The sequence below is a fragment of the Cupressus sempervirens genome, chromosome 2, assembly GCF_028749045.1.
Source record: "Cupressus sempervirens isolate cs-2001-9-10 chromosome 2, ASM2874904v1, whole genome shotgun sequence".
Taxonomy (NCBI): domain Eukaryota; kingdom Viridiplantae; phylum Streptophyta; class Pinopsida; order Cupressales; family Cupressaceae; genus Cupressus; species Cupressus sempervirens.
This window is the reverse complement of record NC_143119.1, coordinates 471730479-471755945: the sequence shown is the minus strand read 5'-3', so window position 1 is coordinate 471755945 and position 25467 is coordinate 471730479. Positions and strand designations below refer to the sequence as shown.

The window sequence follows — 25467 nt, the reverse complement described above, 5'->3', positions numbered from 1 at the left end:
TTCTGTTACACCTTCATCTCTTCTACCATGGTTCCTTAGTGGAGGTATTTTCATGCTTATCACTTAAATCCACAACCATAGTCCTGGTGCAAAATGCCTTACGTTTGGCGATCTATCTACATGCTCAAGAACTACTTTGATACCACTTGACGAAGGGTACTACCCTTATAACACACACATACAACAAAAATAGAGAAATAACAAGTTGCAAGAATAGAAAATGGGGTTCTTATTATCTCCAAAAGTATGGAATTAAAAATTTTAAAATTATAACATGCATAGCCACATGAGCATTTTCCTTACAATATTTTGTAAGCCAGAGCTCCCATAAAAACATTTCTCTAGAAATATCCTAGACAACCATACGACATTTATAGAGGCAATTATCCACCACCCAAGAAGGTTGTAGAAATTCTAACCCTAGACCTTGAGGCCGACCACCCTAAAATACTATTATTCATAGTTTATTACATTAGAGTAGGCCCCAACAATTTTCGGAACTCAAAAGGAATTTTGAATGAAATTCATTTTTGTCCATTTCAGGTGGCGCAACTTTCGAAGACCATAACACATGGCCATTTGCTCTCATTGACAATTATGACAACATTTTGGAAATGCCACAAATCGCTTTACAACATTGTATTGTGCAAGCTCTAGTTAGTTGAGGTTTGACCCCTTTCAGAGCCTCTAAAGCCTTCGAAATTGGGTTCAAAGTTTTTATACCCTGCTGCCAATACCGAAAAATTTCAGTAACTTCACAAATAGACTTAATATTGCAATGAAACTTTACTAGAAGGGTTGTATATACAAAATAAACCTTTAGGGAAGAAATCAGAACATTCTGAGCTCGAACAAGCAACTTACTTTTGTAGTAAGCTTCTAGAAACAACTTTGCACTAAGATAGCGCTTATTAAAAGACAAATCATAAATATTTTTTGGTGATGCAAGAGGCATTACACCTAGGATGCTCCTATATCATTAACATGATCATGGTCTTTGGTTCCTTGTCTACACCTTTACAATGAAATCCTTATGACTAGTTTAAAGATCTTAAGAAAAATGTCCTTTTTCATTACACATACAACAATGAAATGGTTGCTAGCATTTCTTTATATGCATAGTCCTCCATGGTTTTGGTTTCTTAAGCCATATCCTGATTTTGGATCTCAATATTCTCAGCTTGTGGCTTCTATGGAATTGATGCTTCAATGGACACCCCTTGTTCTTTCTTTGTTTTGGAATTGCAGGGGTTATCAATGACTATGTTCCTGATCACATAATGCATTTTGCAAAATTGGCTACTTGGTTAAGTCACACTAGTATACCCCTTTGTGCAATAAATTGTGTACTATAATTCTTTTCCTTATGTTCTTCTATCCTCAATTACTTCAAAATCCTCATCATTTCTGTTCTTTGGACAAATGTTATTGGGCTCTAAGTTAGGTGTTACCTTAATCCTCAAGTTGGATTTTTCTTGGCTCTCCAAGTTCATGGATAGAATGCATCCATCTATGTGTGCTGGAGGTGGCTCAATCTTCAACTCTGAGTTTTTCTATGAGATCTTTAACAAGCAACTCCTTTGGAGACCATTTGCAAGAGTATTCTCTAGTATGGTGATCAGTTTCTTTCAACCTCGTGGTATATGTGCATTTAGAGTCATTTTTTCTCTATCTTCATGGTGTAAATATTCACTACAATTTCATTATCTCAAATTTTCATTGACTTTTTAAACTCCTTCAGTAAATTCTTTAAGTACTCAAATCAGCATTTTTTTTATGCACGTATGATTCACTATCATGGTTGAGGGGAATAGCTGATACCAATATCTTTGGTCGTTGTGTAGTCTTAGCTTTCCTCACACATGAACGTAGTAATATTTGTCTATCTCCAGCAGTGGCAAAATATTTTTATGCTATTTGGATCAAATGTTTGTAGTTGATTTGTTGGATTACTCCTTTCAAACGAGTTTCCTAATCTCTTTTAATATTCTCACAAGTCAACCCCATCTCTGTGAACACAAGGTTGTTTATATCTATTCCAATTCCCAATATGCATTAATATCCTTCAAACCTAATCTACCAACAAGGTGCATTGCTTTTTTTCCTGTCTAGGGTGTGAATTTTCTCTCTCCTTTTTGGTATTTATCATTCTTATCAGATCTCAAAATCATTGCTGAAGCCATCATTGTTTGGATTTCATGTGGGAGCTCAGAAAATGAATATATATTTTCAGCCCTTTGTACATAGTAGAAATACATGTTACCCAAATATGAAGCTATATGCCCTTTCGCGAGGATTAATATTCCGTAAAAGTCTGCGTATTGAGTATTGGGTTTATAATATTTGGCATATGCCAATGGATTTGCATCCTCTTTTTTATGCGATGGTGGAATCTTTCATTCTTGATTTTGTATTTGGACAGACTTGCATTCTAGTTTCCTTGGATTTATAAACCTTAGTAGTGCATGAATTGATGGTAGATACTTTGAATTATTTGTGGGAAGTGTTAGCATGGATGCTGATGATATTCCTATGGGGGAGTATTCTAGCATTGCTGGAACATTGGAGAGCTTGACAGCATGACTGTGTGTTGCATTCATGACTATGCTTGTCATTGATGTCAACATACTAAAAAGATTGGTAGAGTAGCAAACGGAGATTGAGGTCGTACGGATCGTGTATTGATGACGTTATGCGGAATTGATGACATGTTTTGCAATGTGTCCTGATGACTTGGCTAAGAGTGCGTGTAGAAAGTCGAAGACTGGTAGTAGTTATTTGTGATTTACAGAAGACAATTTGTAGATAGAGTACTTGAGAAGTGGATTCTGGTGTTTCGGATTATATCTCCTAATAGGGATAGAATATGGATTATAGAAGTTAGACATTGATAGAAGACAGCCTGATGATGATGTCAACGGGTGCACGAAGCCCAATGTCGCACATGTGAGAAGCTGTGAAGACTGTGAGTTGATAGTGTTTTCTAATTATGAGAAAGATGCAATATGGTGTGTTATCTTAATGAGGTCCTATTGGGAAAGCCTCAAGGCTGACTCAATGAATTGTAGATATTTTTACGAATCCTTTGCCTAAGGATACATTTGAGTATTTTTGCGAGGTATGCTTGGGGTTATACCCTTGCCTACTTCAAAGTAGACAATGCAAAAATTGCAGTAGTCTAGTGGTACAGAGCACTATTGTTTATCTGGATTGAATGTTGATGCTTCCTCTATGGGGGAGTATCTGTGATTGAGCAAAGTCATGAAGGACTCTTGGTAGTTGTTTGAAGACATTGAGTAGCTGATTGACATAAGGATGCCTTTGTCATTGATGGAAATGGGTGAAAAGTGGTGCATGAAAAACATATCCTATGAACAATGAATAGGGAAGAAGTGAATGCATATGAAACTATCTCCTATGAATGGGGGAGATTTATGAAGAAAAGATTAGTGTAAATAGGAGAGATAGACGAGTATACAGAATGGGGGAGCAGTTTATCAATAGGGGAACAGTAGTTGTTCCTCAGAGTTCGGATTTGATTGATGAAAAGGATTTGAAAAATGAAAGCAGCAGCAGCAGCAAAGTTGGATTTGGTATTCTTGGAACTTAGATGTTTTTCATCTATGTTGCCATCAATGCCAAAGGGGGAGATTGTTAGCATGAATGTTGATGATATTCCTATGGGGGAGTATTCTAGCATTGCTAGAACATTGGAGAGATTGACAACATGATTGTGTGTTGCATTCATGACTATGTTTGTCATTGATGTCAACATACTAAGAAGATTGGCAGAGTAGCAGACATAGATTGAGGTTGTATGGATCATGTATTGAAGATGAGGTTATGCGGAGTTGAGGACATGTTCTACAGTGTGTCTTGATGACTTGGCTACAAGCTCATGCAAAAATTTGAAGACTGGTAGCAGTTATTTGTGATTCATAGAACACAGTTTGCAGACACAGTACCTGAGAAATAGTTTTTAGTGTTCAGATTATATCTCCTAATAGGAATAGAATCTGGATGAGCAAAGTTAGACAGAGACAGAAAATAGTCTGATGATGATGTCAGCAAGTGCACGAAGCCTGAGGTCGCATGTATGAGAAGTTGTGAAGTCTGTAAGCCGATAGTGTTTTGTAATTATTAGAAAGATATAATATGGCATGTTTTCTTAATTAGGTCCTCTTGGGAGAGCCTCAAGGCCGACTCACTGAATTGTTTTGAGGACTTGGTATAAAGGAAATTTATTTTCCTTGTGATGAATATGCAATGGAAGTAATCGAATTGCATTGAATTTGTGAAGATTGGTAAATGCGAGTAAGCGATCAAAGGGATCATTGTGATGCAAAGTTGGAGATCTGAGAAGTGTTTTGGTGCAGTATTGGCATGATAAGAGGACAAAGCAAGAGTTTGAGTTGCTGAGATCAGTTGCATTTCTATAATTTTGAAATGAATAATATAGAAACCAGTTGGATAGTGAGTTTGGTGGTCTTTCCCTCAAAGCTGTTTGGACAATGAGTCCTTTTGCCTTCTACAACTCCTAACAGGGTTGGCACAACTCCTCACAGGAATTTAGATTATCCTAATAGGGACTGATATGTATTGAATGTATTTCATTGGCTACTAATAGAGTCCATCCTCATGCAAGGAACATTTATATTAGTACATCATTTTGTGGGTACCATCCCTATCGGGGCTTTCCCAAGTTAACATATCTAGTGTTATTGTGTATGTATATCTTCTTATGGTTGTTTATATTGATCACATGTTTAAGGTTTAATAAGGTTGATAAAAGTTGTATTGATCAAATAATTGATTCACCCCCCACCCCCTCTCAGTTATCTTGGTGGACTTTACTTTCTAACAATTGGAATAAGAGCATAAGGTCCTTGAAGGAAAAACCTAATAACTTAAGGAGATCAATGGCGGATCATTTTAAAAAGGAAAGCCCTAAGTTTGATGGAGTTAACTATGAGAGTTGGAAAGAGAAGATGAAGACACATCTGCTATGTATGGGTCCAAGATATTGGCTGATTACGAAGAATGGAAAGATCATTGTGGAAGAAAGAAAACTTGAAGAATGTATAGAAGCTGAAAGAGATTTGTTCATGTGTAACATGCTTCCTAAAGAAGCACTTTTGTCAGCTCTTCTTGAAAATGAATACAATTAGGTAAAATCTTTGGTATCATCTCATGAAATTTGGAAAGCTTTGGAATCTAATTTTGAAGCTGATAAGCATGCTAAGAGAATTAGATTACAAAACTAGATATGTTTATTTCAAGAGGCTAAAATGATGGAAGATGAATTTGTAAGAAGTTATATTGGCAAAATGTTAGATTTTGTTGCAAAATTAAGTCTTGTAATGGAACTAAAGATGATGATGAGATCATATGGAAGATCTTGAAGACTTTGACACCACCATTCAAGCAAACAGCGTAGATGATTGAGTAAGTGATACCTTGTATTGAGAAATTTTCTAGAGAGACTCTTCTTAGAAGATTGGAAGCGGTAAAAGTAAGTTTGAAATTGTCTGGAGTTTTGCCTAGAGTAGAGGTACCTTTAGTGCATTAAGTGTTTACCCTTCTTTATCAAGGAGCACAAGCACTAGTGGAGATTATGCTAGCAGCAGTAGATCCAGATCTGAAGAAGATAGAAAGATTGAAGAAGGAATTGCCTTGCTTGTGAAGAGAGAACCAAATGGTAAGAACATCTTTAAATGTTGGACTTATAATGAATTTGGTCATTTTTCTTCTAAATGTTCTAAGAGAGTAAAGAAGTATAAGAATACTTTCAAGTCTAGAAGGCCTAGAGAATGTTTGCATGTAAATGATGATGATGAATCTAAAGAAAGGAGTAAAGGTGATGATAAGTTAGGCTTTGTTGCTATAAAGGAAGAAAATTCTTGAAAAAGAAGTTAGAGAAGAGAAAGCCCTAGTGTCACAGGTTGAGAAGGAAGGTGATTGGATCATAGACAGTAGTTGTTCACATCGTATGACTGGTGATATGAATAAATTTGTTAAGTTCAATTGCCATGATGGAGGAATTGTTAGAGTTGGTAATAATGTGGCTTGTCATATCAAGGGAATAGGATCTATTACTCTTGATGGGAAAACTATCACAGATGATGTTTATTTTGTTGATGGACTGAAACATAATTTTTCTAAATGTTGGATAGTTGGTTGATAAGGGATACCAATTACAATTCACAAACAAGATATGCATCATCAAGGACAAAAATGGTAAGATGATTGGCATTGGTACAAGATCCAAAGGTAATGTTTTTCAGCTAAATCCTACAGTGATGACATGTTTGGTTGCTAAAGTTGATAATAGTTGGTTGTGGCATAGAAGGTTTTGTCATATAAATTTTGATAATATTGTGAAAGCAAGTAGTACATTTGTTGTAAAAGATTTACCAAAAATTGTGAAGCCTACTAATGTTGTGTGCAAGGAATGTGTTGTGGCTAAGCAGAAGAAAAGTTCTTTTACTAGCAAGAAGTTTTCTACAATAACAAAATTGGAGATTGTTGACACACATTTGAGCGGTCCCACAAAAACAAGAGGATTCTATGGTGAAAGTTACTTCATGATTATTGTTGATGACTTTGCTAGAATGATGTGGGTAGTGTTCCTTAAAAAAAAGTCTAAAGCATTTGAGAAGTTTAAGTTGTTTAAGAATAGATTTGACAATGAGTCTGGATTGAAGATTAAATGTTTTATGGCAGATAGAGATGGAGAATTTACCTCGAATGAGTTTACTACCTTTTGTGAAATGGATGGTATTAAGAGACAACTATTAGCCCCTAAGACTCCTGAGCAGAATGGTATTGCCGAGAGAAGAAACAGGTTTGTAACAGAATCAACAAAGAGCTATGATGTTTGAGAATGATGTATCAAAGACATTTTGGAGAGAAGAAGTAAATACAATTGTATATACAATGAACAGAGTGCAGATCAGAAAAGGTATGAACAAGACACCTTATGAATTATGGTTTGGACATGCACAGTCGGTGAAGTTTTCAAAATATTTGGAAGTAAATGTTATATCAAGAGAGATGATGACATTGGTAAGTTTGATGCAAGAAGCAATGAAGGTATGTTCCTTAGTTATTCATTGAAAAACAAAGCTTATAGATGTTTTAGTTAGAGAACTGAGACTATTGTTGAGAGTGCAAATGTAAAAGTGGATGAGAATTTTGGAGTTCAAGAGAGAATGCTTGATTATAATTCTGATGATGAAGAAGCTAATCATAAGCCTATCCAAGAAAATGTTGAGACCTTTTGTGAGACTAACAATGATTTGAAAAATGATACTCAAGTTGTGGAACAAAGAAAGGAGCCAAAATCTGATCCTAGAGTAGAAGTCAAAGTTGAGTCAATAACACCAACACCAAACAAGAACTTGACAAAGGATCACCCTACTGATCAAATTATTGGAAGCAAAGACAGAGGAGTTATGACAAGAAACAAAGTACATGAATTATGTTTGATTTCTCAAGTTGAACCCAAGCATGCAAATGAAGCATGTAAGGATGATCATTGGATTCGAGCAATGAAGGAAGAACTAGATCAGATTGTGGAGAATGAGACATGGGAATTGCTCCCTAGACCAAAGGACAAAAATATTGTAGGAACTAAATGGATTTTTAGGAATAAAATGAATGAACAAGGTGAGGTTGTGAGAAACAAAGCTAGACTGGTGTGCAAAGGATATTCGCAACAAGAAGGTAGAGACTATGAAGAAACATTTGCACTTGTTGCTAGAATTGAAGCAATAAAAATGCCCTTGGCTTATGTAGCAAACAAGAAGTTCAAAGTGTATCAGATGGATGTGAAGTCAACATTTCTGAATGGAAAACTTGAAGTCTACATTGAGCATGTAACATCTCGATTTTCCGGGTCTAAATTAACATTCAACATACTCAAAGAATACAGTTATTACTTCATTTCATAGGAAGACAGTTATATCATTCAGGTTCATGTGAATAAGATTTACCGCTAAAATCAGTTAGACAATTTTTTAACTTAAAAACTTGAAATATGATCAAATGAAATTATTACAGAAACTAAAAACTACATACCTCGGAAAAATGAGATTGAATTCAAACTAGGGATGCTTCTGCAACCACTCGAGTTAGTCCACAAATACACTATAACAATTTCACATGACAACTATCATCTAAAAACCGCTATCTTAAAATCAAATGATAATTACAATTAAATACCACTATATTTTAAATTAGGGCATCACATACCATTTTATCAATTAGGGCATCATTTACCATCGGTTCATTTAGGGTTTCTGATGCCGCTATCTCACTTAGGGCTTCCAATACCACAGATACCATAGATTCATTTTAGGTCTTCCGCAACCACGGATTCAATTAGGGTGTCCAATACGACGGATTCAATTTAGGGCTTCCGTGACCACGGATTCAACTAGGGATTTCGATACCACAGATTCAATTAGGGCTTCCAATATCACTGTATCATATAAGGTTCCAATCAATTAGGGCTTCGGATTTCTTTTCCTTTCGATTGCTTATCTGTGACAGTAACTCAAGATCAGAAATGTACTTATATTCGATATTCTTATAAATGAAAAGAAATTTATGAATCTATCCCTTACATCTAGGTGTAAAATAATGGTAACAATGAAATAACTCAATTTAATCTTATCTCCTCATAACTAAAAGTGATAATACCTATTTTCAATAAACAATTGAATACGTAGCTTATCTCTGTCTGACGCATGTCCAACATCTTGAGAAGGTGAAACATTGTTAGGGGCTTAACCACCCAACTTCGGACCACAACATATCCCCACACGATCTCTAACGAGAAAGGCCCTCCCTACCCGAAATGGATAGAGAACATCTTACCGTTCACTGGGCATCAAGATATATAACATGCCATACGACTTGGTAGCAGGAGATCACCATAACAGGAATATGTATGAGCTATTAATTAATTCATATTAAATGATAAATATTGAAATGTCATAACTGGTACTGATTCAACTTCATCACCCATCTTCTTGGCTACACAACCGGGTGAGTCCTAGGGATTCGAAATTCTCAGAAAAGACGGCTCTAACAATTAATCAAGAAGATTACACACAATCATTTTTTCACATTCTGTGATTATATTCTTTAAAGATCTCAAAATTGACAACATTCTTCCTGAGTGAAATATGCATAAGCTATAGAAATGTTTTATGTATTATTCTATGAATACTGATGTCAACCTCATTTTGGCGGTTCTCTTCACCTCCTCACCCTATTTAGGCCTCCAAGCCGGTGATTCCTAGATGTTATCAGATTTAAGATCACAACGATATTTTACAATGTCTTCACCACATATTGGCATCTTCGCCTGGTGAATTCCTTGGTGTTCTAGTTTCAATACCTCATCCTCAGTTAAATATATTTCAGGATGTATCTGATTCTAAACTAGGTTGATATACTTTCTTATCATGGATTCAAGATAATTCAAAGTAACTCTACAAATTTGGACATATATATATATATATATAAGAAAGAATAAGAAAACCGACTCTATAATTTCAATGTCATATCAAATTTGGAAGTATTCGGATTCTAAAAGAATAGCAATCATGAATATAAACCATTTCTATAACCTTGCATAGGGCAGTTGACTGATTTCAGAGGATTACATTAATCTAAAAGGATTGAAACCAGCTTTGGTTTTCGTCTAACACTAGTATATAAACAAAGACAGACTTGGAAAAAGCAAACTCATTTGAACACAGTTCGTATCTTAATCATGAAAGAAAAACGACAACTTGCAAGGTTACTGGAATCAAAGAACTTGTATTGTCTTAACTTTAAGCCGACTCGGCATTTAGAAAAGGTAAATAAAGAAATGTTAAAACAACCCTTACGTGACACACTTTGTCACAGCAGTCAGAAAAGACTTTCGGTTGTCTTAAACTTGCCGCTTTGCTATGAATTCCATAGTGAACGATGTTGCAGGTTGAACGCCGAGTAATGTTTGATGGTTCCATAATTAAGATACGAGCCAGACCCTTTTGGTTTCCATTGGTGAGTGATGCAAGTAATATCAGATTCGGGTGTTAATGACACAGTAAACTAAGCAAGGAAATTGATGAAAACTTTTGCATGAAAAGAAAGCCGATTACAAGGTTTTTAATGTCGATACACATTAAAGGTTCCAAATATAAATTTGAGCCGAACTTACGGCTACCCAACAGTTATAAAGAAGCTATTCGCATTCCCAAGGTAACCATTTGATTCCAAATATTAATTCAATGTAAATCAATTAAAAACAAGAACATAAGTTGGAAGATTATAGTTGATTCAAATTTCCAAGCATTTAATCAATTAACAAGGAAAACATAAAAGAATTGAAAGATTATGACTCAGAATTATAATAATCAAATGTTATTATAATTATTAAATTCTTATATGTACAAGCAACATCATGTTATTAATTATTAAATTATAATGGCGCTAAATCATTTTTATATTTAAATGCACGTAATTAAATATTAATTAAAATAATATGATGAAAGGTAAATTAAAATCTTTTAGGATACTTTATATATTTTAATCCAATTATTTTAATCAAATTATTTATTTAAATAACTCATGCGGTTTCACAGATGTACCCTGTTTCAAATCGCTAGGTCCTCTACCAGTCTGCCTAGTAATGATGATGCCCTACCGAATTCTTTTTTAACAATGCTTCCACCCCTTCGACTGCTTTTTGCAAGGAATTTCTCCGTAATTAAATTATAAATTATTTTATCATAAATAATCATAATAGTTAACCTTTCATCTTAATTACATGAATTCGCAATTAACGATCAACTAACATGTCATCTTCACTTGAAATCATAACGACCAACCATCTTACCATTTCACCAGATTATATCAAATTAAACTGCCATCTAACTTTATGCGAACCTCAACGGCTATATTTCAAACTAGGTCAAAAATTGGGATGTAATAGAGCAACCTGAAAGATTTCCTTTGACAAAAGAAGGAGATATGGTATGCAAGTTGAAGAAAGTAATGTATGGACTAAAGCAAGCACCTAACACCTGGTATGCAAGGTTGGTTAAGCATTTGGCAAAATTGGGATTTGTTTAAGGTACTGGAGATATCAATCTGTATTTTAAAGAAATTGATAATCGTTTGTTGATTATTGTGATACTTGTGGATGATATAATCTCTGGATAATGAAGCAAGTGACAAATTTGCTGATGAAATGAAGAATGAATTTGAGATGAGCATGATTGGTGAGATGAAGTATTTCTTGGGTTTATAGATTGTGCAGAACAATGATGGTATTTTCCTATCACAAACTAAGTATTTGAAAGACTTCTTAAAGAGATTTGGCTTGAAAAGTTGTAAGCCTGTTGGTACACCTATGATAACTAGTCAGAAGTTATTTAGCAAAGATGAGACACCTACGGTTGAGCAGAAGAAGTACAGATCCATAATTGGAGGTTTGCAATATCTAACTCACACAAGACCAGATATAGCAAATGTAGTTGGTATAGTAGCAAGATCTCAAGCTGATCCTAAGCAATCACAATATGCAGTAGTAAAGAGAATATTCAAATATTTGAAGGGTACACTTGATTTTGGGTTGTGTTATGATAGATAAAATGACTTTACTCTATGTGCATATACTAATGTGGATTGGGCAGGCAGTGTCGATGACAGAAAGAGTACAAGTGTTGAAGCATTTTTCCTTGGAGGAAGATTAGTTTTTTGGCTAAGCAAGAAACAAGATTGTATTTCACAAAGTATAGCAGAAGAAGAGTATGTAGCAGCAACAAACAATTGCAATCAAATCATGTGGATGAAACAAATGCTGAAGGACATCAGGATAGAGTTTTTAGAACCCATTATCATACATTGTGATAACACAAGTATAGTAAGTATGTCTAAGAATCATGTGTTATATTCTAAGACAAAGCACTTATTGATTAAGTATCATGTCTTGAGAGAGAAAGTTGTAGAGAAAGAGATCGGCTTAGAGTATGTTAATACAAAGGAGCAGATTGCAGATGTTTTTATGAATCCTTTGCCTAAGGATACATTTGAGTATTTGTGAGGTATGCTTGGGGTTATGCCCTTGCCTACTTTAGAGTAGATGATACAAAAATTGCATTAGTCCAGTGGTACAGAGCACTACTGTCTATCTGGATTGAATATTGATGCTTCCTCTATGGGGGAGTATTTGTGATTGAGTAGAGTCATAGAGGACTCTTGGTAGTTGGTTGAAGACATTGAGTAGCTGATTGACATAAGGATGCCTTTGTTATTGATGGAAATGGGGGAAAAGTGGTGCATGAAAAACATATCCTATGAACAATGAATAGGGAAGAAGTGAATGCATATGAAACTATCTCCTATGAATGGGGGAGATTTATGAAGAAAAGATTAGTGTTAATAGGAGAGATAGACGAGTATACAGAATGGGGGAGAAGTTTATCAATAGGGGAGCAGCAATTGTTCCTCAGAGTTCGGATTTGATTGATGAAGAGGATTTGAAAAATGAGAGCAACAGCAACAACAGAGATGGATTTGGTATTCTTGGAACTTAGATGTTTTTCATCTATGTTGCCATCAATGCCAAAGGGGGAGATTGTTAGCATGAATGTTGATGATATCCCTATGGGGGAGTATTTAAGCATTGTTGGAACATTGGAGACATTGACAACATGATTGTGTGTTGCAATCATGACTATTTGTCATTGATGTCAACATACTAAGAAGATTGGCAGAGTAGCAGATAGAGATTGAGGTTGTATGGATCGTATATTGAAGATGAGGTTATGCGGATTTGAGGACATGTTCTACAGTGTGTCCTAATGACTTGGCTATGAGCATGTGCAAAAAGTCGAAGACTAGTAGCAATTATTTGTGATTTACAGAACACAGTTTGCAGACACAGTACCTAAGAAGTGGTTTTTGGTGTTCAGATTATATCTCCTAACAGGAATAGAATCTGGATGAGCGAAGTTAGACAGAGATAGAAAACAACCTAATGATGATGTCAGCAAGTGCACGAAGCCTGAGGTCGCACGTATGAGAAGTTGTGAAGACTGTGAGCCGACAGTGTTTTGTAATTATTAGAAAGATATAATATGGTGTGTTTTTTTAATGAGATCCTATTGGGAGAGCCTCAAGGCCAACTCAATGAATTGTTTTGAGGACTTGGTACAAAGGAAAGTTATTTTCCTGGTGATGAATATGCAATGGAAGTAAGTAAATTGTATTGAATTTATGAAGATTGGTAAATGCGAGTAAGTGATCAAAGGTATCATTGTGATGCGAAGTTGGAGATATGGTATTGAGATTTGAGAAGTTTTTTGGTGTGGTATTGACATGGTAAGAGGATAGAGCAAGAGTTCGGGTTGTTGAGACCAATTGCATTTCTATTATTTTGGAAGGAATAATACAAAGACCAGTTGGACAGTGAGTTTGGTGGTCTTGCCCTTGAAGTTGTTTGGATATTGGGTCCTTCTACCTTCTAGAACTTCTAACAGGGTTGGCACAACTCCTAACAAGGTTAGAATCTCCTCACAGGGAGTCAAAGTCTCCTAACAAGGACTGATATGTATTGAATGTATTTCATTGTCTCCTAACTGATTCACCCCCGCCTCCCTCCCCCTCCCCCTCCGCCTCCCCTTCCCCCCCCCCCCCCTTTCTTAGTTATCTTGGTGGACTTTGCTTTCTAACAAGAAGGTGTCATTACTTGCATTTCATTCTGTGCAAATTATCACAAAACTCGGATCTAGAGTAAAGCACCACACGATATGCATCTCTTTTGAATTTGGATTAATTTTTCAACTACTTGATCATAGAGTTGAGTTTTAATTATTGTCACCCACAGAAGATAGTGATTTCTCTATTGCTGGGTCAAGAGATTATTATCGAAATGGATGCTGAATTTGTTGTGTTCTAAAATTGACCTTTGGAAGAACTTAACTTTTGGCCATATGTGAAACTTTGGAACATGTTTTGGTTATTATCCTGTGTTTACTGATTGTTTTTTGTGTCAGTTCTTTACATCCGCATTTATCTCATTGCAATTTGAGCTTCTGCATCCTTGGCATGCCAAAATATCCACTTGTTCTCTAACTGTAGGCATCTCTCTCACTTAATGACAGATCTGTTCTCTGATACCATAAGGATAGGTGTTCTCCAAATCTTTCAAATGTGTTTATTGTGCATTCTTTCAAGTACTGACTAACAACTATATCTTGAATTTTGTTTTGTCCTTAAGCATTATGAAGGGGATGTCAAAGACCTTGCTTTAGATTTTACTGTAATGGAGGATATTTTTGGAAAACGAATTGTGATTGAGCTTAGACCAGGTGGCTCAAATATGCCTGTTACACTTGAGAATAGATTACAGTACATACATGCGATGGCGGACTATAAGCTTAATCGGCAGGTACTCCTGGTTTCCTATGGTATTCATATTTGTCTGATCAAACATGTAGTCATCATCTAGACTACTGTAGTTTTCATATTATTTCATTGATATAATTATAATATAATTGATTTGCAGATCCAGCCATTGATAAATGCATTTAATAGAGGATTGTCGGACCTTATTTCACCTTCTTGGCTATGCTTATTCAATGCACGGGAGTTCAACCAGGTAGGACTTACTCTATTAGATAAGTTGGTAAGAATGCTCTAGATTATTTTTTCTTAACAAAATTTAATCAGTGAAGAAACATTTAGCTTTTGAAGAATTTGATCTTTACTGACTTTGAATTTTGTCATCCCCGACATTGTTATATTTATGATATATAAATCTTCTGAAGCCTGACCTCAGAAGCTGGTAGTCTCAAATTGTTGCCTGCAATCTAGTGTTGCAAATTTGCATAATCGGTGATTTATGATTGTGGTGGACTCAAAACCTGTTATGTGCATGCCAAGGTGCAGTTTGAGGGCTCAGGATATCTTTGTGTTTGAAAACTTGATTTGACATGTCTAACATACTTTTTGGAATCTTGCATTTTTAATACAAGTTTCTCTGGATGAAATTAGCATAGCTAGGTTACACTGCAGCTCTTATTACATTACATGATGCTTGACTCTCTTCCTCTGCTTACAAAATGTCAATTCATGTGATAGCTCTTTGTAGATTGACATAGTTTGTGTGTCCATGCATGTGCATTTGAAGGTGCACATTTCAAAGAAAAAAATCCCATCTTTCTTCTATGTGATAAGAAAACTCATCCATCCAAATATTTAAATCTGTGGTATCATTGCATTCATACTAATTCGAAGGTGCAAATTTTAAAGAAAAAAATCCCGTCTTTCTTCTATGTGATAAGAAAACTCATCCATCCAAATATTTAAATGTGTGGTATCATTGCATTCATACTAATTCTTGTTGTTTGTCTATTTCTCTGTTCACATCATCGATTGATTTTTAAGTAATTCTTGAATGTACACACACACACGCACACGCACACGCACGCACACACTCACGCACACGCACATACATGCGCGCGCACGCAGACACACACACACACAAAGAGGAAGAAGGGAGAGGGCAGGAGAGGTCTATTCTGTTAATGTTTCCATATTTTCCCACCTTTGTGAAAGAAATACCCGTCCATCAAAAGTACAAACCAACTTATTTGTGCACATGGCATCGTTTCTTTCGTATTCATTCTGAACAGAAGGATCCTATTCCCTTTCTTGTCCATTTCTGTGTCCACATTGATTCATTTCATTTATGTAATCTCTGAAAATGCTTGTATAGTTGCTTTCTTGGTAAAAGCATTGTTTTGATGTTGATGACCTGAAATCTCTCTCTCTCTCTCTCTCTCTCTCTCTCTCTCTCTCTCTCTCACACACACACACACACACACACACACACACTCACACACACACACACAATATATACATAGTCATATATATTCACTTGTCCATATATATTCATTTTGAATGCAAGGATTCTATTTTGTTTCTTGTGTATTTCTTTTCCTGCATTGACATTTCATATTCTTTACTTAAATCTTTGAATTTGCTTGTGCAGCTGCTTTCTGGAGGAGAGCACGATTTTGATGTTGATGACTTGAAAAGCAATACCAGGTATTCAGGTGGCTATTCTGAGAGCAGTCGAACTGTGAAATTATTTTGGGAGGTGAGTCGCATGACAAAGTAGAAGCTTGATTTCCCTTGGCTTATGCATTGAATGAACGATCAATCTTCTTTTGGTGCTATTTCTGGGTAGGTATGACATATGATATTGCTTATGTTTCAGAATCATTCTTTAGTTTTCTAGATAGCAATTGCATCACTCAATAGTTTTTATTTGAATGACTTAATGTATCTTACTGAACTGTTATTTAATATTAGGCATTGGAGCCTTGATTTGATAATTTGGGATTCTTTGTTGGGACCATAGTTTGAAGACTCGTGGGACTCACCATGGACTTTCCATGACTTGCAAGTCTCGTGGCTTGCTGAATCGACTTGCCATGGACTCACGAGATGAGTCTTGGGGAGTCCAAACAATGACTTGCAAATTTTTGTGAAGGACTCGCGTGAGTTTTGTATCAGGACTCGTGAGTCCCGATGGAGGACTTTGGGCACTTACTGAAAATGGGAAAACAGAATTAACGCTCATTTTTTTGTTTTCTTTGCCTGTTTTCTAAGTTTCTTTGTTGCTGAGAAGGCCATATGTGGATGTAGTCAAAAAAATGTTGTGTGCCATCGAGTTCAATGTGGTTTTGAAGGTCTTAATTTGGTATTGGTGGCTGGGTGCTGCCCCCAGACTTTGCAAAGGGGAGCTGCCCCTGACCCCACAAGGGGTCTTGCCCCTTGACCCCACTGGGAGCGCTACCTCTAGATGCCTGCAAGGGGTTCTACCCCTTGACCACCCCCATTTGATTTTTAAAGTACACTACAAGTTTTAGTTTGCCATGTATGACTCATTGTGTACACTCTTGCCATTAGCCTTTATTCATGAGAAACTGAAGATATGTTTTCCTCCCAAATCTAGTATGTACTGCCATCTTTATTATTATTCCATGTATGGAATTTATCAGATATATCAATAAATAGCGGAGCTTCTTTGTAATGTGTGAATTATGACTCATATATTCTCTAAATGCATAAATTTGTTTTAGTTTTTTTTTTTTGTAAAACCACTTTTTTCTTCTATGCCAAGAATATTGATATTTTTAATAACATATGATTCTACCAAACTATATAGGTGTGTGCTTTTGATGAATGGTCTATCCAAATAAGAGGTCTGAAAATTTGGCAGTATTTTTATCCCATACGACACTCATATCTGTGCCTGTGTAATTTTGTTTACAGGAAAGGTCTTTCAATGTACATATAGTATGCTTGTGTGTCCATTATCGATATTCAACCAATCTTGAATTGTTGAAGCAATCTTTCATTCCATTCTCTTTTGGAAGTTGTTTTGGTCTTTCAAGGATCTTGGGGGTATTGTGGTCAAGTAATTACTGCAAAACTACTTTGCTGCTACTGAGAGTGGCAATCCAATTGATTGTGGTTCAAATGAAATTAAACCAAATGTTGACTTTGCTGCTTCTGATGAAGAAGAATATGAATATTAAATAATAAAATTCCGATTGTAGTTTAGATTTTCATTATGTAATGACCAGGCAACTTAGCCTTAGACAATAGTATTTGCTGCAACCAATAATTACTGGACTCCATAGACTAAATTGTTGATCCACCTATTGTGATTGATTAGTTAGTCAGCATCTACCTAAGCACACTGCTATTAGGATCATAGATGAAAATATTGCTATAGATTTGCAGAGCTTGTGAGACAAAATAGCTTGCATATTACTTGCAGTATAATTTGGCAGCAAGTGATCGCTAAGTGTTTGGTAAACATTCACCAAAAACTCAGACTTTCAATTTAGAACTTGCCTATGGCTCCATGAGTCTATTCTAACTGACAATCATCATTACACTTCATTTTAGAGTCTGGTTTCTTGAGTAAAGTTGTTGGAACAGTGGTGTTTGCAGGCATTTGGTATCAAGAAATAAGCTCTTTATTACAAGTTCAGTGATATGCATGTTTTTGAAAAATACATTTACAATTTTTTGTTTTTAAATTTCTACAAGATTTGCTGTGTTATTGCTGAGTTTTTCCTTGATTTTTCCCTATATCCAAGGTTTTGAACTTTTTTGGGTCAATTGAATTATTACTGTCTGATTTTTTAACTATGGTTAGGATTTTCCAGGTTTTGTACCTGCATTGCCTATGTTGTGTCAACATTTCCATGGGACTTGTAGTTATCGTCATCTGCAGCTTCTGATATGGAACCAGACATGTATGCAGTATTCTCTCAGCCCTCACAAACCTGTTGGGATTTTAGCATAGAGGCCAACTGAAGTGCCATGCTTTTCTTATAGCTGTCCCATTGGATTCTTTAGCCTTGGATAGTTTTTGTTTGTGGATATTATCAGATCTTGAATTCACTCGGGTGATCGTGAATGATGATTCAACATTCCTGAAATCTGGGTTGCTATCCTAGAAACATGTCCACATGTCATATCCCTGAAGAGAAAAATAGCATTTAGACTTTTGTTGGTTCTCTATATTTCTTATTTTTAGATGAGTGTGATGTCTGATCATCTTATATTTGAATGGATCATGGTCATCTGTCAGAGAAAAAAGATGTTCTTAAGAAAATGTGGTTCTCTATATTTCTTATTTTTAGATGAGTGTGATGTCTGATCATCTTATATTTGAATGGATCATGGTCATCTCTGTCAGAGAAAAAAGATGTTCTTAAGAAAATGTCTTGGTATAGTATATGTAAAATTTTCTACTTTGTGTTATTTCTTTAGTCACTTCCCTTATCTCTTAAGGAACGAGATAGGTATGGTCTATAAAGGACTTTTCCTCCTGAAGTGTATATTTTAACTTGGATGGAGTTGTTGCATTGGAAACTCAAATATAGTAATTTATAGCAGTTAATCATCTGTGTTTCTATTTGGGCAGATGACAGTAAAATCTGATCAATAGAGTGTTATTTTGCTCATACTAAATCCTTCTGACTAACTATTATTTTTAGACTCAGTAAATAGAGTTTGCCTTGTATGTATTTTAATATTCATCTATGAGTATTTTAAATGATGGTCCAGGTGGTCAATGGATTAGAACCAGGAGAGCGTTCTATGCTTTTAAAGTTTGTGACAAGCTGCTCCCGTGCCCCACTATTAGGTTTCAAGCATCTACAACCGCCATTCACCATCCATATGGTGAGTTAGCAGTCTTCCACTGTAATCTTGAATCAAGAGCTGCTGATAGACTATTTTAAAAGTGCTTTGTTTGAAAACCATATTACCTAAATTTGGAAATGGTATGATAGTGCATAATACAAGTGGTTTCTCAAATTATAATCAAACTTTGCAAACTTGAAATTTGGGAGAGATCATATAAGCTAGAAAGAAATAGAATATCTAAATCAGAGAAAGAATTCAGTAGCAGAATGGTGTACCGGCTGCTTGTTTGCAGACTTTATTTTCCTATGTATTGTTTTTCTTTTTTAGTTATATTTTTCATTTTCTATTAGACATTTTGGGTAGCTTGGTTCGTCAATGATTGTTTTTAAACTTATAATAATGTGTGATTTGGGAAAAAATAGTAATTATAAAGCATTACTCTCTAAATTAGGGACATGCTAATTGCAAAAGAAGTGGGAAAGATTTGACTCCTGTGCTTAAGTTCCTTTTCTATTTTCTTGTCTTCTTGTCTTCTTTTGAATTATGTTTTCAACTGGTTTCAGAATTTTGTTTATGCTTCAATGTTTGGGAAAGAAACAAGAAAACAAAAATTGGCTATCTTGTATTATTTGACATGTACTGAAGGCCCCAAAGTATATCTAGACATAACATTTCTAGTTTGAGAAGTGTGTGTGGTTGTTTTCTAACGTATTCTTGTTTCAGAACATTTCCATTCTTGAAACAATCATTTTTCTGCCATTTCAGTATTTGAGATTGAAATAAATTTGTGAGTTCTTGATTTTCCTACCATTTGAGCTTACTTCTAGATTAAAATATCTATCCCTTTTTCTTCTTTTGTCAATTTCTGAAGATATTTGGGATACTTTAATTATCTAGCTAAAACATATTTTTGGATAGGAACATATCTTTTTTTTTTCTATACCTATAGTTCTGGTCCACAAAATTCTACTTTTATTTGCAAGAATTCAAGTATTCAATATTCTTAGAAGGACTTTCAGCTATGATGTGTTTATAACTTTATACAGGTTGTATGTGATACGCCAGTTTGGGCAATGATTGGAGGACAGGATGTCGAACGACTTCCATCCGCCTCAACCTGTTACAATACATTAAAGGTTTGTACCATGATCTCTGCTAAAGCTTTTTGTTTCTTTCCAAAAAATTTTGTTGACCAGTAATAAATATTATTGGTCTGGTTGGTAATTAGCAGCATTTTCCAACCAACTTTTCAACAGCTAAATCCCAATGCCCACCCAGTTAAATTCTGTGTGAAATTTAGCAGTCTGAAACTTTGAATTCGTCCACAGGAAAATTAGGACCTCAACGATTCCTTGGGAATTGTATCACATTTGACTATGGACCTTTTGAAGCACCTAAAAGGATAAAGGCACACATTTCCCTGTTGTATTCCTGTCTGGAATTTGAATTTGTAATGGTAGCTTTGTCTGCCAATTCTAGATAAATTTGTTTGAAACTCACAAGATTACAGTTACTTGGTTGTGCATTGAATGCAAGATATTGATTTCAAGCTTTTGGTTTCTCACCATTTTTTTTCCTATTTTTCACCTCAAATAATTTAATGACAAACAGAGGTGAAGTTATTTTGATTTGACTGCTGCATCTTTTTTCTTTTTCAACAATTGGAGAAACTGACTGCATTTAGCTCGTATATGAATTTTCTAAAATTGGCAGCTTCCAACGTATAAACGGCTAAGCACATTACGGAACAAGCTACTGTATGCCATTCAAGCAAATGCAGGATTTGAGCTCTCTTAAGCAATCAACAAGATTTTCATTTGGCTTTCTGCCATGTTGCAGTACCAAGTTTCGCATGGTGACTCATTGTACTGGAAATTGATGCTATTTAAGCAACCTTGTCAATGCTTTCCACTGAGCAATCAAATTGTACAGGATCATGCTATGATGGAATGATTGATGTCCTCCGCATGTAATTTTGTATATTTTGTTTGTAATGTAATTTTGCCCACATGCCACACTGACAGTGGCTGTATCATTCATCTATTGTTCTTGCAAACTGTTATTTTGTCAGTGATGGCTAACTAGGGTGTTTTTGACTGCTTTAGAGTTGAGTGCATAGGTTAACTTTAAAAATGTCTAATTTGACTATACTTATTAATAAGTGAAGCAGTATATATGATATGGGTCTTTTTGTATTGCTATGTGAGACAAGTCAACTGTCACGAATGTTTCTACAAATTTATTAAAAGCATACACAGAAGTTTGGCTTTAAACAAGGGATTAAGTATCATAGAAAAGCTGTTTGCCAACTTTACATGTTTTCATGTTTGGAAAAGCAGAAATTGATGAGACCTATGGCAGTGTGATTTGTGATTATATATATTTATCTTGCAGCAATGCAAAATAGAAGCGAAGAATTTTGTAAAATTCATGCTATATGTTTTCCTGATTATCAGATATTTTATTCATATGTCTATGATCTATTTATATGCAACTGGTTTGCACTTGGATGAAATCATAAAGAAATCATAAAGCTTACAATTAAAAAGTGCATGTGGTAATCCAGAATTTATATTGGGAAAATATTGAGAAATACCAAGCAAGAAAATTTCCATAGGGACAAAAAACTATGCAACAAAGTATAGCAAGAAAAATCAACAAACAAACTGACTGCAGTAATTAAGCCAGCAAGATGATTATCTCACTTGTCAGGTCAGGCACTTCTGCATAGGAATATCTGCTTCACCAGGTAAGGAAGCTGATTAATCTGTGCATTATTTTGCTCTAATTTCTGTAACACCTCTTGTTCTCAATTTTTTTAAGGGATGAGTGTTAGACAACTGATGCAATTCTTAGAAATTCCTCATATCGGGGGGCCCACCCACATACAGGAGAGAAGGCTGCCTGGAGGGGGGAAAGAAACCTGTCTTGCACCAGGATAATTCTTTTTGTTTCCTAGAAGCTCCACATCTCATGGTCTTGACCGTGCCTTGAAATGTCTTGTTAGCTAGTTGTTGGGAATCAGGAGGATCCCCACTGACAAGCAAGTGTTCTCCCAACACCCTGTAAGATTAATGTTTCAGTCCACCTCTTAAGCCACTTATGCTTTTTGGACTTGTATCTGCATTGTATATGCAAGCACAAATACATTAAAGACATCACATTTGTTTCCGACCAGCTCTGTCTTTCATGGTCTTGGCCATGCCTTGAGCTTTTTAGGCCATTAATAATTGTTAGTAGATTAATACTTGTTAGTACGGGATTATAATAAGTTAGTTGTACCAAAGGGTTGCAACGGTTGGTATTCTTAACCAACCGGGACTACTATATGTAAAGGATTACCAAGACTGTGGGGGATTATGCTTATGTAAGACTTTGGTAAAATCAATGAAAATAATATTCTGCCATTCCAATGTGTTGTGTGTTTACTACTGTATTGTCCTTTTGTCATTAATAGATTTTGCTGTATAACATTACTAAATGATTACTATGGCATATAACATTTTTGGCACCATTGCCTAAAGTTTGAATGTGGGGGTTGGAACAAGGACAGGTGGAAGAATGGAGGCATAATGGGTCGTACTTTCAACCAAAAAGTATTAATAATTGATACTAACATCGAGGAGGAGGAAGTAACTAGGGAGAATCAATTGACATAGGACCTCATTCAAGCATAGGATGTAGCAACAAACAAGTACCTATTGCAGGAGGCAGAGTAGAGGGCTCTCCCCGCTGATACGCTCTGTGTCGAACTCATGGTGAACGAGGCAATGTATAATCTCTTGGGAAGCCTTCCGCAGTTACTGTCATATGCATTGGTGGAAATTGAAAGGCAACAAGAAGCAATAGTAACATAACAATGCATACAACAAATACTACAACAGTAAGTAGATTGGAAGTGAAGGGAGGAGGAACCCCAAGACATCAGTAGATGTCATGCCACCGGTAAGTCCAAAAGCTAATGCCCCTCTTGCCAAACAAAGACAGAAGGCATACTAAGATGGAAGCATGAACCAAGACGGAAGTAAAAATTTTCCTATGGAGATCACTTAGAATCCATGAGCAGATACAAAGATGACAACAATTGCAACAAGAGGCAGAAAACACCTTCATCCTCGCCACCCAAAGTTAGAACATCCAAACATCTACCCATTGGGAGTGGGAGGATAGTATAGGAGAATTACCCTTCTAGAGAATAGTGTGGAGGCAAGAGAGAAATGGTGAGGAGAGCAACTCCACATCATCAAAAACATCTATGTACTCAGAGGAAGGAGACAAAGAAAAAGAACTCGAAGGGGATTTTGTGGATCTCTTTGAGATTACCTTATGGAGAATAGGGAGCCTAGCTATATCGGAAACAAGGATAGAGAGAACGAAACCAGAGACTTCAAGGAGAGGACTGTATAGGCACCACTATGAAGGAGGCAACCAAGTCGTGAGTGAGAGGTGGAGGGGTAGAAGAACCGCGCACAACAAAAGACACATAGGGATGTGGAGGAGGAACCAACCCACTAAAGTCTAATAACATACTTATCATATAGGGAAAATGGAAAACCCCTTGGACAAGCATAAACTACCCAAATTTAGTGTTGATGGTGAGAAAATCTTGTGTACCATTGCAAAACCTGTGTGACCATTTTGGAAGAAGGACAAGAGGATGAGGACTATTGGTTGAAAGAATTCCTTGCCACCTTGAGGGGCATAGCAATTGACTAGTATACACACTTTCTAGCAGTGGATAAAGCAATATGGAAGGCTTTGAAAAAATGTTTTGAAGTAGAATTCAGGCTACTTCACGATGATGATGTAGTGTTAGCAGAGATATACAATAACTGGCAAGGGAAGAATGAGGCAATTTGGGCCTACCATCGTAGGTTGAAGAAACTAATCAGTAAATTGGAAAGTCAACTGACAAATGGTCTAAAGAAGAGATGGTTCGTAGAGGGGTTGACACAATTTATTTGAAAGAAGATGAAGGTGGTACCACCATCTTTGCATAGGGAGGTGTGGGATAGGGCGATGGATATTGAAAGTGAGAATAAGACATCGTGAGGGAAAATGAGGGTTAGTGATGATGACACCTCAGATGGTGGCATCGATGGGGAGTGACAAACGATCTAGGCACTTTGCAATGATACACCAAGGATGAGGAAGGAAATGACGGTGGGAAAGGATACAAAAGAAAGCAAGGAAAGATGGTGTAGGAAGTGCAAGAATGAAGCGCATACCAGAGCTAGTTACCCCCAAAAATCATTTTGTGATATCTACCAAGTATCCAAAAATCATTTTGTGATATCTACCAAGTATTGGGACACTCGCTGAAGGAGTGCCCATACAATTTAAAAGAAAGGAATACCCAAGTACTCTTAATATCCAAGAAGACCACCCAATCTACCAAATTGCCAAGAGCCACAACTTTGAATGCCTCCCTAGGAGGTTATCGACACAGTAGGCATTGAGGCAACAACAACAACACACCACAAAGCTGCATTAAGTGTGACACAAAGGGGTGACTGATTATACAACGTAGGAGATGCAGTGAATAGAGCCACTTCATACAAGAATGTCAAAGCAATCAAGGTGGCAGAGGTATGTTGTACAAATGGTCTAGGTTGGGGAACCATGAAGATATTGACTATCCCAAGGGAAAGGTTGTGAACATGATAGCAGTATCAAATCGCAGAGTAAGTTTTGGCAATCTTAGGTCCCAAAAGAAAGCCACATACCTAGATCCACACGAAGAAGGAAAGGCTAAAGGGAAACACAAATTGCAATGGAAAAAGAACATAGACAAACCCACAAGGCACAAGTACCCTAACTTAGTCAGCATCTTAGGCTAATTTCATAAAACAAATGTTGCAGGTCATTGTACTGGTATAGGTAATAGATTTGTTGGGAACAGTTTCGTAATTAAAATGGCAATCTTTAACATTGAAGACACCGATGGTAACCAAGGGAGGGACAAGAACATATGGCAAAGGCGCGAGGAGAAAAGCCCAAGAGGACCTCTTTCACGTCAACCCAATGCTCCTTACGCTTGGGATAGAAAGGATGCCTATTGTAGTAGAAATGGAGATCATAGGACACTCACCGATACCATTGTGGATGGAGAATCTAGAGTAAATGTACTCTTGAAAGAGACATGTAAGGCACTGGGAAAACTAACACTTTGGACACCAATATTCCATTTGGTAGGAGTGCACCAACATGGCATAAAGCCACTTG

General features: G+C 36.1%; 1 protein-coding gene across 1 annotated transcript in view; it reads left to right on the top strand.

Annotated features, from left to right (window-relative positions):
- The window catches only part of UPL7 (ubiquitin-protein ligase 7), a 198627-nt gene extending 177109 nt beyond the window's left edge, over nt 1-21518 (top strand). The window contains exons 9-14 of the mRNA XM_089814262.1: nt 14285-14455; nt 14573-14665; nt 16061-16168; nt 19162-19278; nt 20289-20378; nt 20956-21518. Of these exons, the coding sequence (XP_089670388.1) occupies nt 14285-14455; nt 14573-14665; nt 16061-16168; nt 19162-19278; nt 20289-20378; nt 20956-21039 (663 nt within the window). The 3' untranslated portion in view covers nt 21040-21518. The remainder of the gene's footprint in view (nt 1-14284; nt 14456-14572; nt 14666-16060; nt 16169-19161; nt 19279-20288; nt 20379-20955) is intronic.
- The last annotated feature ends 3949 nt before the right edge of the window (nt 21519-25467 follow it).